At 43.1% G+C, this 13,687-nt stretch overlaps 1 protein-coding gene across 9 annotated transcripts in view; it reads left to right on the top strand.

Annotated features, from left to right (window-relative positions):
- Positions 1-13,687, top strand: part of MYO18A (myosin XVIIIA) — a 380,371-nt gene that overhangs the window by 119,556 nt on the left and 247,128 nt on the right. For 8 of the 9 annotated variants that reach the window (XR_015057662.1, XM_085879337.1, XM_085879342.1 and 5 more), the window contains 5 exons: positions 717-828; positions 1,076-1,206; positions 1,429-1,583; positions 2,675-2,798; positions 3,069-3,156. Coding sequence is in view for 8 of the 9 variants with exons in the window: in XM_085879337.1 (XP_085735463.1) it covers positions 717-828; positions 1,076-1,206; positions 1,429-1,583; positions 2,675-2,798; positions 3,069-3,156 (610 nt within the window). In the remaining variant the exon portion in view is untranslated. Of the gene's footprint in view, positions 1-716; positions 829-1,075; positions 1,207-1,428; positions 1,584-2,674; positions 2,799-3,068; positions 3,157-9,465; positions 9,648-13,687 lie in introns of all 9 variants that reach the window. The other variant, XM_085879343.1, reaches the window with a different exon arrangement.

Raw genomic sequence — 13,687 nt, 5'->3', positions numbered from 1 at the left:
TTGCGTAGGAACCACACCCAGAACTTTAATTGAGTTGTTTATCTTGTCAGTCATTGGATAACCAGCTGGGAGGCTTTATGGACAAACAGTTTCACACCAGGGGGACAAATAGCACAAGTGCTTCTGCCTTACCCTTCTAGGCGTAGCCAGACCTGACTACAATCCCTCTCCTCAAACTGTGTTTTGGGTTTCCCTTTTTTTCAAAACCCTGTCACAACCCCCCTTCCCCCCAGGCTTCTTTGCCACGAACCCTTTCAAATTTTCTCTGCCCCCCCCCCTGCTTGTTAACCTGCAAGCTGTGTTGACCCTGCCCCCCTGCTTCCTTGCCACAGTCCCTGTTAACCTCCCCCCTCCCTCCAACCGCACCATAGTTCCTTCACCGCAAGGCTTCTTAAATACTCCCCCCCCCACCTCTTCCTCCTCAAGGCTGTCTTCCAGCGAACCCTGTCAATCCCTCCGATCCACCCGCACCCCCCACTTCCCGCTTTCCCGCTTTGCTCATTTATCACGAGTGAGCCCAATCAATCTCTCCCCCCCTAACTTTTTGCAAGCCCTGTTAACCTCTCTCTCTCTCTCTCCCCCCCCCTCCCCAACCCACTTTCTCGGGGCAATTCTTCTTCCCCTTCCTGCGTCCCTCGCCACACATTCTTTTGCTTGAGTCAAAATGCAGGGAATAACAGCTTTTAAGAGCAAAATGTTGTTTGACTTTTGTGCAGAACAAGCTCGATGCAACGCAAAAGCAGGTCAAGCGAATGGAAGCAGAAGTGATGGAGTCCCGTGTGTTGCACACGTCTGAGATTAACGGAGAAATGGACGATACAGATGAAGGTTTGCTGGATGTCACTTGTGTGTTCTCTGTTTGATAGTGACATTGCTCATCACTCAAATGTCAATATTTTGGCGAAGTCCAAACTCTCTCCACCACTGAAAGACAATATTTAAAAAAAGAACTTTATTTGTAATTTCCCAACATTGACTTTGTGTATTACGTCGTGTCCATTGTAAAGGACTTTTTTTTGTTTTCTTTGCACATTGTGATTTAATATGATTTAATTATTTTGTTGTTGTTGTTCAGCTGAGAGCGAATGGCGGATGCGCATGGAGCGTGTGCGGCGAGAAGCGGAGTTGGCAAGGAAGCGTTTGCAGCAGGAGTTTGAGGACAAGTTGGAGGCAGAGCAGCAACTGCGCAGGCAGCTGGAGAGGAAGGCAAGCACTCTACATATGATCCATTTTTTCTCTCTCTACAACTGTCTTTGCTCGTCTCAAGTACCCCACACTTTCTCTTTGCTTTGGATTCCGCTTTTGCTCTCTCAATTACCTTTGAGACGGCACTTTATTTTCTCATTTAATATATATATATATATATATATATATATATATATATATATATATATATATATATATATGTACATATATATTGGTGCGCAGTTGACAGATGAGCAGGCTGAGCGGGAAGAGCTCGAGCGTGCAGCACAGCAGGCCAAACGTAGGTGTCATCGGCTCACTGAGGAGCTTCAGGACACCAAGCTCCACCTAGAGGGACAGCAGAGCCGCAACCATGAGCTCGAAAAGCAACAAAGGCGGTAAGAGGTTGAGCTTGTGTGCACCAAAGGGAGCACATTGCGGTGCAAGGTGTCCTTGGTCTTTCCCATCAAAAACCAAAGTTCATGTGCTTATACCACGCACTGCAGCCTCCACAATTTTCAAAGCAATTGTTAAGAGATGCATTTGCAAGCTGCTTGTGATTAATACCTATCTGACTGTGTGCGACATCGATTTTGCTTTCCGGTGGAAATTGTTTGCTTTATAAACTGCCTGCCATTGCATAATATGATCAGGAAAAGATTTTTCTTGGTGAATCGAGTTTTTTTTTTTTTTTCTCTCTCTCTCTCTCTCTCTCTCTCTCTCTCTCTCTCTCTCTCTCTCTCTCTCTCTCTCTCTCTCTCTCTCTCTCTCTCTCGCCCTCTCGCCCTCTCGCCCTCTCGCCCTCTCGCCCTCTCCCCCCCTCCTCCTCTCGCCCTCTCGCCCTCTCGCCCTCTCGCCCTCTCGCCCTCTCGCCCTCTCGCCCTCTCGCCCTCTCGCCCTCTCGCCCTCTCGCCCTCTCGCCCTCTCGCCCTCTCCCCCTCTCGCCCTCTCGCCCTCTCGCCCTCTCGCCCTCTCGCCCTCTCGCCCTCTCTCTCTCTCTCTCTCGCCCCCTCTCTCTCTCTCTCGCCCCCTCTCTCTCTCTCTCGCCCCCTCTCTCTCTCTCTCGCTCTCTCTCTCTCTCTCTCTCTCTCTCTCTCTCTCTCTCTTTTCTTTGAAGACATTATTGTTGACCACCTCGTAATCAATTTCAGTGTTGAAGTCTTCACCATAATGACGTTCAAACGAACGCCCATAATCTGAACCGTGAAATCTTGTTTGAGGAGCAGTTTGTACTTTGCCAAGGCCACTAAATTCTTCGAACCAACAGCACAATTAATGCTCCACTCAAACTCCGTAGTGGAAAGGTGTTAAAAGTTCAGAATGACTGCATTTATTGTGTTTACCTGCACAGTTGATGAACAGGTCATGAGCATGTTCATGTCTGCGTGCAGCGGTTGTGTGCATGTCGCCCATTCTTTCGCACTGTCCCGTAATACCTTAATCCAGACGAATGCTATCTCAGAAGTTTGAACACTGGTTTCTGGAACAGGTTTGATTCGGAGCTCCAACAAGCTGTGGAAGAGGCTCGGGCAGAGCGGTCAACGAGGGATTTGCTGGCACGCGAACATGATGGGCACACCGCAGAGCTGACATATCTCCAGCAACAGCTTGAGGCATGGTGTTTGTCATTGAATTTCCTGAAGTTGTTTCGCTTGTATTCATATTGAGCCTTTCATTGTTTGTTATGAACGTGTACATTGTTGAAATTTAAATGTTTCTCCTACCACCAGATTGCTACTTTATCCCTGTAAGTTTAATAACATTAAGCACCTTTCACAGCCTCCTTGTGGAAGTTGGAGTCCTCTGATGTTTGTTATTCATACTGATGTCCCTCTAACACTGATGTTTGTGTTTTTTTTTTTTTGTCCTCAACCAATTTTCAGGACAAGGATGTGGAGCTTGCTGTTGTGACCCAGAAACTTGAAAGAGTAGAAAGTGAGCTCGAATCTTTTTCCTCACAAGAGTCCAAAGGTCGGTTTACTCTTTAGTTGAATGATATCTGTAACCTTGTTTTTAAGTTTTTTATTTTTATTTTTAATGATCACCTGACTTGTCTGTGATGGCATTTGAAGAAGGGATACATTGGGAAATATTGTATCATATTGGTTGGACAGCTGGCCTGACTCCACCCAACCACAATTTCATCCCGATTTAAAAAAAATCGTGTGGCCGCCATTTTGGTTCTCACTGCAATGCAATGCCAAAGATACCTCGGAGCTGTCATGTTCACAATCGCTGTGCACCTTCCTGTATATATTCCCTTCAATGTAAAATTGCCAAAGCGACAGTTCAAAGGATTTTGAGCCAGTAGGTGTCACAGACCTTGATGAAGATCGGCCTTCACGATCCAGTCTGCGGTCTGTTAACTGATGCACCGCTCAAATAACGATGTGGCATTCTTTCAAGCAGAGATGAAATCCATGTCATTAGAAATTTGTCCGAGGTCATTATTTAGGTTTTTTTAGATTTTCAATTCAAAATATTCGATTTTTGCAAAATGTCGTCGTGAGAAATACACTGAAACCGCGCGCACAAATTACTTCCGGCTGAGTAACTGAGATACATTTTCACTGCACTGAGCTTGTGCGGTATCCCTCCGCCAAACACCATGGGTGATGGGTCTCTCGTTGGAAGACGATCGGTTTACGAACGAGAGCGGCCATTGTCCAAAGCGGTACGTATGCAAGTTGCATTGCATATTACTTTTTAAACCGAGCTATTAAGATTTTCTTTTAAATCCCATGTCTTGCATAATGAGTGTGAAAAGATCCACGAGTGCTTCGCTCAGTACACCTCGTATCAAGAAGCAGCGACAGAGTGTAACTTTAGTGGTGCAGTTACACATTATTAAAAGACATTGGTGTGGTGAAGGAACAATGGAAATTGGACATATATATGGAATCTCTGCATCTACTGTGCTTTTGATTGTTAAAGATTTTCCAAAAATGAAGTTCCTGCTGTACCACTTGGAAAATCCACGAGCATTAAAGGGCTACTTTAAGCCACAGCTTGTTTTATTACCTCCGCCACCGAACGTGAAGGACGTTGTGTTTTCACCCCTGTCTGTTTGTCTGTCTGTCTGTCTGTCTGTTTGTTTACAGGATATCTCAAAAAGTTGTTGACGGATCTGGATGAAATTTTGTGCACAGGTTCGGTGTGCGACAATGACGAACCGATTCGATTTTGGTGAAGATCCAGATCCGGATCCGACAACTAGAATTTTAAAAGTGATTCTTCACCATTGAGAGATCGGGCCAAAAAGGATATATAGCACGACATCTCAAAAAGTTGCGGACGGATTCGGGTGAAACTTGGTGGGCATGTTGCGTGTGTGACACGGAAGAAATGATTCAATTTTGGTGAAGATCTGATTCCAGAACTGGATATGATAATTTTTTTAATGCTTCTTCGCCATTGAGAGATTGGGCTAAAACGATATATAGCACAGTATCTCAAAAAAGTTGCGGACAGATTCGGATTAAACTTGGTGGACAGGTTGGGTGTGTGGCAAGGACGAATTGATTTCAATTTTGGTGAAGATCCAAATTCAGATCTGGATGTGAGAATTATTTCATTTTTTAAAAAGTGATTCTTCACCATTGAGAGATTGGGCCAAAAACGATACATCGCTTGATATTTCAAAAATGTGTTGATTGGACCCGATATGTTCTCGTGGATGAGGCATTACGTGGCGGAGGTATGTGCTCGACTGAGTGCCCTTGTGGTTCACGTTTAACATTGTTACCAACATTCCTCTATTCGTTCGTTAAGAACAATGGGAATAAAGGGGAAAGAGATTGTGAATTTCATGAAAAACTAGAACGGGCACTCATAGAGCGCATACCTTCGCCGCCACTACTTTTTTGTTCTTGGTATGAGTGTGGGGAACTGGTTTGATGCTGGTTTCATGCAAATCGAATAAGAATTGACTGAGTTATGCCGAAAACCGCATATTTTTCAAGGGCGTGACCCCCCCCCCAACATTTTACCCCAACCGGTGACATGTGTTATGACGTCATTGTGTCACAAGATTGGGCATTAAATTCTGAACATTTTGGTGCTGGGTTCATGTAAAGCAGACAAGAATTGACCGCGTCATGACAAAAACCGCATATTTTTCAAGGTCGTGACCCCCCTGACCTTTGACCCCTAACCGGAAACAAGAGTATGGGCGTCATTGTGTCATGTTGCATATCACAAGATGAGGCGTTGAATTCTGAACATTTTGGCGTTAGTTGCATGCAAATTGAATAAAAATTGACCGTGCTATCGTAAAAAGACGATTTTGACCTTTTCGTGACCTTGACCTTGACCTTTGACCCGAACGATCCCAAAATCTAATCGAATGCTTCCTGGCTAATAACCAATCATCCCACCAAATTTCTTGCAATTCGGTTTAATACATATTTTATGTTATACGAATCACAAGATTACAAATAAATAAATAAATAAATAAATAAATACACGCCGACCAAAACATAACCTTTCGCAGAATGCGAAGGTAATGATGTGATGCACCCTTTTTGAATTGAATTGCCACTGAAGGAAAAAGTTTCCATGTTTCACATGGCCATCTCTCTCACTTTCTTTCTCTCGGTGCCTTTTATTCACAGGCAAAAGGCGCTACATAAATACAATTATTATTATTATTACTATTATTATTATCATTATTATACTTGCATGTTTTTCATTTTCACATGAACAAAATATTGCACATGAATTGCAGCGAAAATGATGTCAGTAGCACTTCAAACAATTTTTGTTCTGAGACATCAAAGATGGCAGTTTGTTGATGAATGGCTCTTCCATAGTTGATACACCAATTTGTATAAACCAATTTGATAAACCAACACCAATTTGGGACAAATTTTCTTATTTGCATGATATTAACATTTTATTTCATTCATTTATTGTTTATCTGCTTCGTGTTTGAAAAGGTAGAAAATGAGCACAGATCTTCCTGTTTTTTTATTTTGTGTGTATGCCTCAGGATTTATTTTGTCTTGTGTTTGTGTTTGTGTTGTGTTGTGCACACATATGGCTTCATATTAAAATAAATTTTTATTCACATGCACGTTTTTTATAATTATTCACTTTTTTCATATTCAGGAGCTTATAAATCTGAAACTGAACACTCTAGCAAAGTGATACTGCAGATATTTATAAACTGGCAAATTAAATTTAAGGATCTGTTATCAGAATGCCTGATAAATGCATATGTTTATATCTGTAGGAAGTTGAAAATGCCACTTTGACCAAAAATGGTGAATATTCTCATGGCCTCCAGAAAAAAAGAAAGATCAATGCTGGGTGCTATTACTCGACATTCTTTGTGTAGTTGAGGCCCCTGACATCAAATCTGGTGGACGTCAGTCCAAATGTCACAGCATGAGTTTAAGCATGTTCAAACCTGTTTTGTAAGATGTAAAATTCTGTGCCTCTGAGTGCTAGATCATCATTATAATGAATGTCATAAAAGATGAAAGGTCATTAAAGAGTTTTCTCAGGTATAAAAATTACTAATATTCATTGTCTCTGTATATCTGTAAATAAAAAAGCTGCTACTGAGCTAATCAAACTTGTTATAATTTGCAATCGGTTACGAAAGTAATCATTAGCATGTATTTATGATAAATAACATCCTTATCACTAATGTCGAATAAGAAGCATAATTTGACCTCATGCGCACCCCTGCAAGTTCACCTTGTTTTGTACCAAGTGGGCCAAATTGCCATATTTGGCTTCCTAAAACTAGGAGTATGTGCTTTCTCGAGACATTCTGATGCCACAATCTGAAATTTTGTATACCAGTTTATAAAATTCTGCAGTAACTATTTCCTAGATAGTTCCATTTAAGATTTATAAACTTCTGAATATGAAAAAAGTAAATAATTATAAAAGACGTGCATGTAAATAAAAATTTATTTTACTGTGAAGCCTTGGGCGTTAGATAAAATTATTCGGTCAGTAGACATCTTATATGAGGCAATCTTTAGAAAAAAAAAATGAAGATCCTAATCCCCTAGCCACATGGTCAAACCAGGGGACAAAATTGGTCCATTTTAGAGCCCTCGGAGGCAAGGGCTTATGATAAAACTTTTATAATTCATTACCTAACTGTATTATCCCAACAAAAATGTATCTATGGATAGATAATGACCCTATAATCACTGTGTTATGAGGAAAAAATTCTAAGTTCTTCCATATTTTCAGGAGGGCGACTATAGTTTCACCTTATTTTAGCTCGTTTTGGCCCAAAAGCAATTTTTAGCTTCCTATAGAGTGAGAAATATGCATCCCAGAGGCTATCTGATGTCATAATTGAAAAATTTGGATGTCAATTAGTAAATATTTACAATATTAGCTTTCTAGAGGAGTCCATTATAAAATTATAAGCCACTAAGAAGTTGGAAAAAAATGTGTTTTCACATTTGGCATTTTTAGGGCCAAATTTCAAAGGTCTCTCAAGATAGATATTTTTTAAACTATGAGGAATTGAAAGCTAATCTTTTGCAAGGTGGGTAGAGCCATATAGATCTACATTTAAGAATTTTTCCATCAAAATCTCAGGAGGTGACCTGGGGACTCTTAGGTGAGTTGGCACAGAATGACCCTATAACGATGCCGTCAGTGAAGTGGTATGCCAGCCATAATTGGATGCGTCAAAATCTTATCGGATCAACACAAAAATTATTGAGGGTGTTCTTCCAAGAAAGTATTCAAGAGAAGTAAATTGATGGTCGTGTGTTCTGGCAGCCATATCTTTTTGAAAAACCAACCTTAAAAAAAACTTATTCTCCAGAACGGCATACCAGATTGAGGTGAAACTCCATTCATATGATTGACTAGCCATGGGAAATATAGTTTGAAAATTTAAGCATCATGGATCACTGGTCTGGCAGCCATGTTTGATTTCAGCTAAAACCTTAAAAATGACCTCATCGTCTTTCAAACTGCTGAACCAATGGATGCAAAACTAAAAGTATGTCATGACTATCCATAGGGATGAAAGTTTGATCACCAAAATGTCATCGTTCAAGTGGTCTGGCAGCCATATTGGAGTGAACGAAAACCTTAAAACGATTCCTCTTGAACCGTTTTAATCGATTGTTGCAGAACATCGTATATATATGATTGACTAACCATGGAGAATATAGTTTGAAAATGAAAAGTTCATAGGTCCTTTGGTCTGGCAGTCATATTGAAAAGAAAAATAATCCTTATCTGATCAATGTGAAACTTTAAATATGTGATCAACTACCCTTGGAGAAAACCAGTTTGATACCAATGACGTCATAGATCATGCGTCTGATCAAAGCATGTCAGCTTGAGTTTTGGCATAATTGCTCCCAGTTATAAAGCGTGCTTCTAGGTTTTTTTGGGGGGGTGGGGGGGAGGGTTTCATAAAACATGTAAGTTGAGGTACTTTTATCATGCTGCAGGAATGAACTAGACCGACACTCGATAGAGCGCGTGCCTCCACTAGGCTGAACAATTTACGTTTTGTATTCCCACTAATGGGCCAGATCTGTATCCGGACCTAAACCAAAACGTATCAGCTTGTTCTTGTCACCTACGCAACTCATCCACCAAGTTTTGTCATAATCCATCCACAACTTTGAAATGTCATGCTATATTATTATTATTATTATTATTATTATTATTATTATTATTATTTTTGGCCCATCTCTTAATGGTGAAGAATCACTTTTTAAAAATTAAAATTCTTGTATCCAGACTCAGAACTTCACCAAAATCGAATCAATTCATCCTTTTCACACACCCAACCTGCCCACCAAATTTTGTCTGAATCTATCGATAACCTTTTGAGACATCCTGCTCACAAACAGACAGGGGTGAAAACATCATCTTCATCCACATTCAGTGGCATGAAGTCCATATCCCAAGGCAGTAACTTTTTTGATTGCTTCCACAACCAAACTCAGCTCATGGACTTAAATTTAGGCTGAGGGATGGAGCATGATCAGATCTGTAGCATTTTGGCACTGAGAAAGGCAGGTGGTATTAAGTTGCACAAGATTGGACTGCAAGCAGCACTGACTGCAATCAAGGCCTGGTGATGTTTACACAAAGGCAGGAAGAGAGCGATAATGAGAGGTGTGTTGCTTGATGTTTGAAGAATGAGCCTTCCCTATCCTCTTGCCAAAAGTGTGGATATCACTTCTACTTGTGTGCCTCGAGGAGTAACCATCCTCATAGTGGAAGTGCACAGAGCTCCAATGAAGATCAATCTTTTTTTTTTATTTTCCTGGTGAGCAGTGTTGGTAAGCAGTGGTGACATGAGAAGATACAAGTACCATATATCTCACAGTTGTCATCATCTGATCGAGCGAACTCGGGTACACCTTTCGATTGCTTGCCACTTGATTTTACTCGAGTCGCTGCATTCGCGGTCGCAACTCCTACAAGTGTGTTACCCAGGCCACCTGGGTGTAAACCAGGTATCCTTACCACTAGACCATGTGGGTACAGTTTTCATGGGGTGCTCTATTTGTTGTGGACATTTGATGTTATGCCTGGTATGCACAGGTCAGCCACCCTGATTGCTGAATGGCATCCTTGTAATGATGGCAATCAATCAAGGTTTGTGCTTTGTGTGTTGTGCAGTTTAAATAATTTCAAAAAATCCTCAACATTTCTTTCATTTTTTTGTTGTTGAGGGACAGGATGGCACGGCAATATAATTGGACGTCTGCCATTGTTTGATAGTGACAGACTGCATGGCATTATCTCTTGGGGAGGTAATTAGATGGGGAAAGAAATAAAAAAGAAACATAAAATCGAAACGTCTCCTGAAAGGGCAAGATAGGTGTGTGACGAAGGAAGAGGGAGTCGGGTGTGAGTGAAGTAGGGAGAGGGGGGAATGTCAGCGTAATGGTCAAAGTGATCTCGTGTAACTGGCGTGAGGAGCCTTTTTTATTTTATTTTGAAGGGAAAATGCTATTTGGAGACGAACCGGTGTCAAATTGACTTGATTTTAAGTGGAAAGGTACTGATCAGGTTCAGCAAATTGGCAGAAAATGCAACTTGTTCTGGAAATTTAATCATGGTGTCGAGGTCGGATTGTGGGATATCGGGGTGTTTGTTCATTGCTCTTTGAAGAATTGACATCGAAGTTCAGAATCATGCACTTTGTTCTGAGCCAAAGAGTTTGTGCTGCTTTGGATGGAAGTGAAAAACGGTTACGTTAATGATTTTATTTTGAGCTCTGTTTGTGCAGAACTGTAAGTAGATGTGCTTGAAATACCAGAGGCACACAAGTCTGGTTATGCAAGACTAGCAATGGTACCCAACGCTGCCCGGAATCTAACTTGCATCCATTGGACGACCATAATTAAGTACATATTTAGACCTACATGTTGTTTATCAATATTTAGACCTACATGCTGCAAAATATTGAACAGGAATATCAACAAAATTGAACATATTGTTGCGAATTCGCGCCCGCCTGCGTGCGATCGGCCGCTCGACTGGAATGGCAGCCGCCTCGCCCACCGGAACGGACAATTCTGTCGTGACCCTCTCGGAACAACGCCGGGAGCTAGTCACGGGTGGGGGTTTAACCCCACCATGACTGTGCCAATTGCCCACCCGCGCAGGATAGGGTTGCTCGCCAAATTCGATCTACCTAAGTACCTGTGCGGATGGTCGACCGGGCAATCGTACCTCGCCGCACGCCGACTCCGGACACGAACCGCTTAAGCGGTCCGTTCCGTCCTATCGGGATAACCGAGCGGTGTTATCGTCCGTCAGCCTTGACGGTTCCGATTAATTATCGGGCGTATTAAGCCCACTACGAACCCTTTACGTGAAGCAGGATGGAGGGTCAATAAAGAAAAGACGAAGCGAAACGGGAAAACAGTTCACACAATGCACATTTATTACGCGACACACGGAAAGCACACATATACAGCCAAACAGTCAAAATGCACATGTAGCAGTTACAACAAGAGAAACAATGATGCAGAGTTACTACCGACTACGCGCACACACGGCAACACTTATACAGTTCAACTTTACAGATGGCGCCAACACATTTAGTCAAAAGCAAAGGAAAGAAGCCACCCTCATAGACAAGGGGGCAGACGGGCCTGTAGGCCAATATGTGCACGGGACCTGAAGGAGCGGCCAGGTCCGCAAGACCGGGTTGGTCCTACCCGCGTCCTCGTGACGCGTTGGCGGACGAGCCGCAGATGTGGCCGCGTGGCTGTGCCCCGACTCCGTGCTCCTTCACGGGTTTCGTTGGCACTACGTTTGGGGTGGGGTGGGAACGGGGCCCCCTTTGTTGCACTATCTCAGCGCGGGGGAAAAGGGGGAATTGTTGATGCCCTGGGGGAGGGAGAATGGCTGGCTGGCTTGGGTCCCGCGACGAGCGATCTCCCACCGCGACCTCGTTGCCGACCGCCGTCCTTCTCGCCTCGGACCCGAGCTCCTTGGCCTCTTCCCACAACTCTCCTCAGCCGACTGCAGAACCCAACTCGATGCCTTCGCCACCCAACTCCACTCTCTGCCACACTCTGCCGCTGCCACACTCTGCCGCTGCCACACTCTGCTCTCCAACCAAAAATGGACTCTTCTTCCAAAACTGACTCTGCCACGATTCGCCTGGTGCTCGCCGTTTTATAGGCCGGCAGGAGAAACAATATGCAAATTTCCGGATCAGAATGACCTCGGGGGCGGAGCCACGCTCGCCAATTGGACGGAGGAAAAGTGGGCGTGAACCTCCCCTGATCCTAGAATTTGCATATATGGATTTCACACAGACGCGCCTCGAGGCGGGGCCAAGCCGCTCCGCGCTTGCTAATTGGACAGATCAGAAGTGGGCGTGTAGCGTTCTTGATCCGAATTCTCCCTCGGAAAGGCCGCTATTTGCACTCGCGGCTCGGTGCGTATCTTGAACGAGCCCAAGACAGCCCGACGCTCAGTGTTCACAGGTGGTGCGGGAATGGCCGTCGAAGGAGAGAGGTGAGGGTGGTGGAGGTTTTTGGTGGTGGTTTGATGGTCCGTTCAAAATAAAGATAGAACAGAAAAATGCCAAACTCAAAGTGTCGCAGCCTGAATGAATCACATAAATTCCCTCAAAACAACGGGTTTGGGGCTAACTACACATGTACTTAGAGTTATCTCACCTACGGGACCTGAATGGTGGTTTGCGAATTTCCACAGCCGTAACAATATTTACCTCCACCACTGAAGCTGGACAGAGGTTGTGTTTTGACCCCTGTCTGTTTGTTACTTGGCAAAAATTTTTTTTGCCAAGTATGTTGGTCTGTTGTGTTTGTTGGGTCGCCGAAATAGGTGACCCTTATTGTCAGTAATTCTGTCTGTTTGTTTGGATGTTTGTTCGTTTGTCATCAGCATAATTGGTATTAAACTTGGGTGGATTTTGACCAAACATGGGTGGTAGGTACATCTTATGACAGAGTGCTTTGGAAATTGTGATGGTTACTGGGGACGCTTTGGTTCCCTAGCAACAACCGAAAAACCTTCAAAATCGGTACCGTTCACGCGAAATCAATTCCGAAAGCCATTATCCCACGGAGGGTTATGAAATTTGGCACAAATCATCTACACATGATGCTCTATCAAATATATTCCGGTTTTTGTGATATATGGGATACTTTACTTGCAGCGCCCCCTACAATTAGGGTATACGCGAAAATTGGCGAAAATTGAAGGCCCCCAAGGGACCAGGTGAGTGCATCGATACGAATGAAACTTTGCAGGTTCATGGTACTCAATGAGTACTGCAACTTTGCCTCACGACATATTGACCGATTTCGCTTCGGTCAGGGGTCAAAGGTCAATTAGTGCAAAAATCGATAATATGCGAGAGCTGGAGGTGCCTTCGCGCCAAATGCTACTCCTCCTAGGGTTATGGTCGGACGGTCATGAAAATTCACACTAATCATCTGGAATACATTGTGCACAAATGATTGAGCCGGATTTTCGATTTAGATCTTTGTTCACCCACAGCACCCCCTCGAACTTTGGGGATTTCTGATTTCAAACCGCATTTTCGGTACTTTTCATTCAAATTGATACCGAGTAGTTATCAGTAGATGGAACTGGATGAGATTTGATATGCATAATCTTAAGGTGATTTCCTATCCGCTATATGACATCCATTTTGCTCTATATCTTATAGTTTCCATGCTCGGCGACCCATCGCCGCCTACTGGCTTGTCTGTCTTGTCTGTCTTGTCTGTCTGTTTATTACGCAATTTTTGGCCGCAGTTTTCAAGCAATCGTTCTGATTTTTTTTGTTTATGTAGGTGACCGGCCAAGGATGGCAATGCTAAATTTTGGTGAAGATCCAAATCCAGATCCAGATCCGAGAATTTTTAAGTGCTTCTTCACCATTGAGAGATACGGCCAAAAAAAGATATATAGCACAGCATCTCAAAGGCTTATGGATGGATTCGCATGAAACTTGTTGGATAGGTTGGGAGTGCCGCCAAGAAGAATTCTTTCAATTTTG

Source organism: Eptatretus burgeri, chromosome 4 (genome assembly GCF_056783735.1).
Source record: "Eptatretus burgeri isolate ZD-2024b chromosome 4, Ebu_testis_v1, whole genome shotgun sequence".
In the NCBI taxonomy this organism is placed as follows: domain Eukaryota; kingdom Metazoa; phylum Chordata; class Myxini; order Myxiniformes; family Myxinidae; genus Eptatretus; species Eptatretus burgeri.
This window is presented reverse-complemented; position numbering and strand designations above follow the sequence as displayed.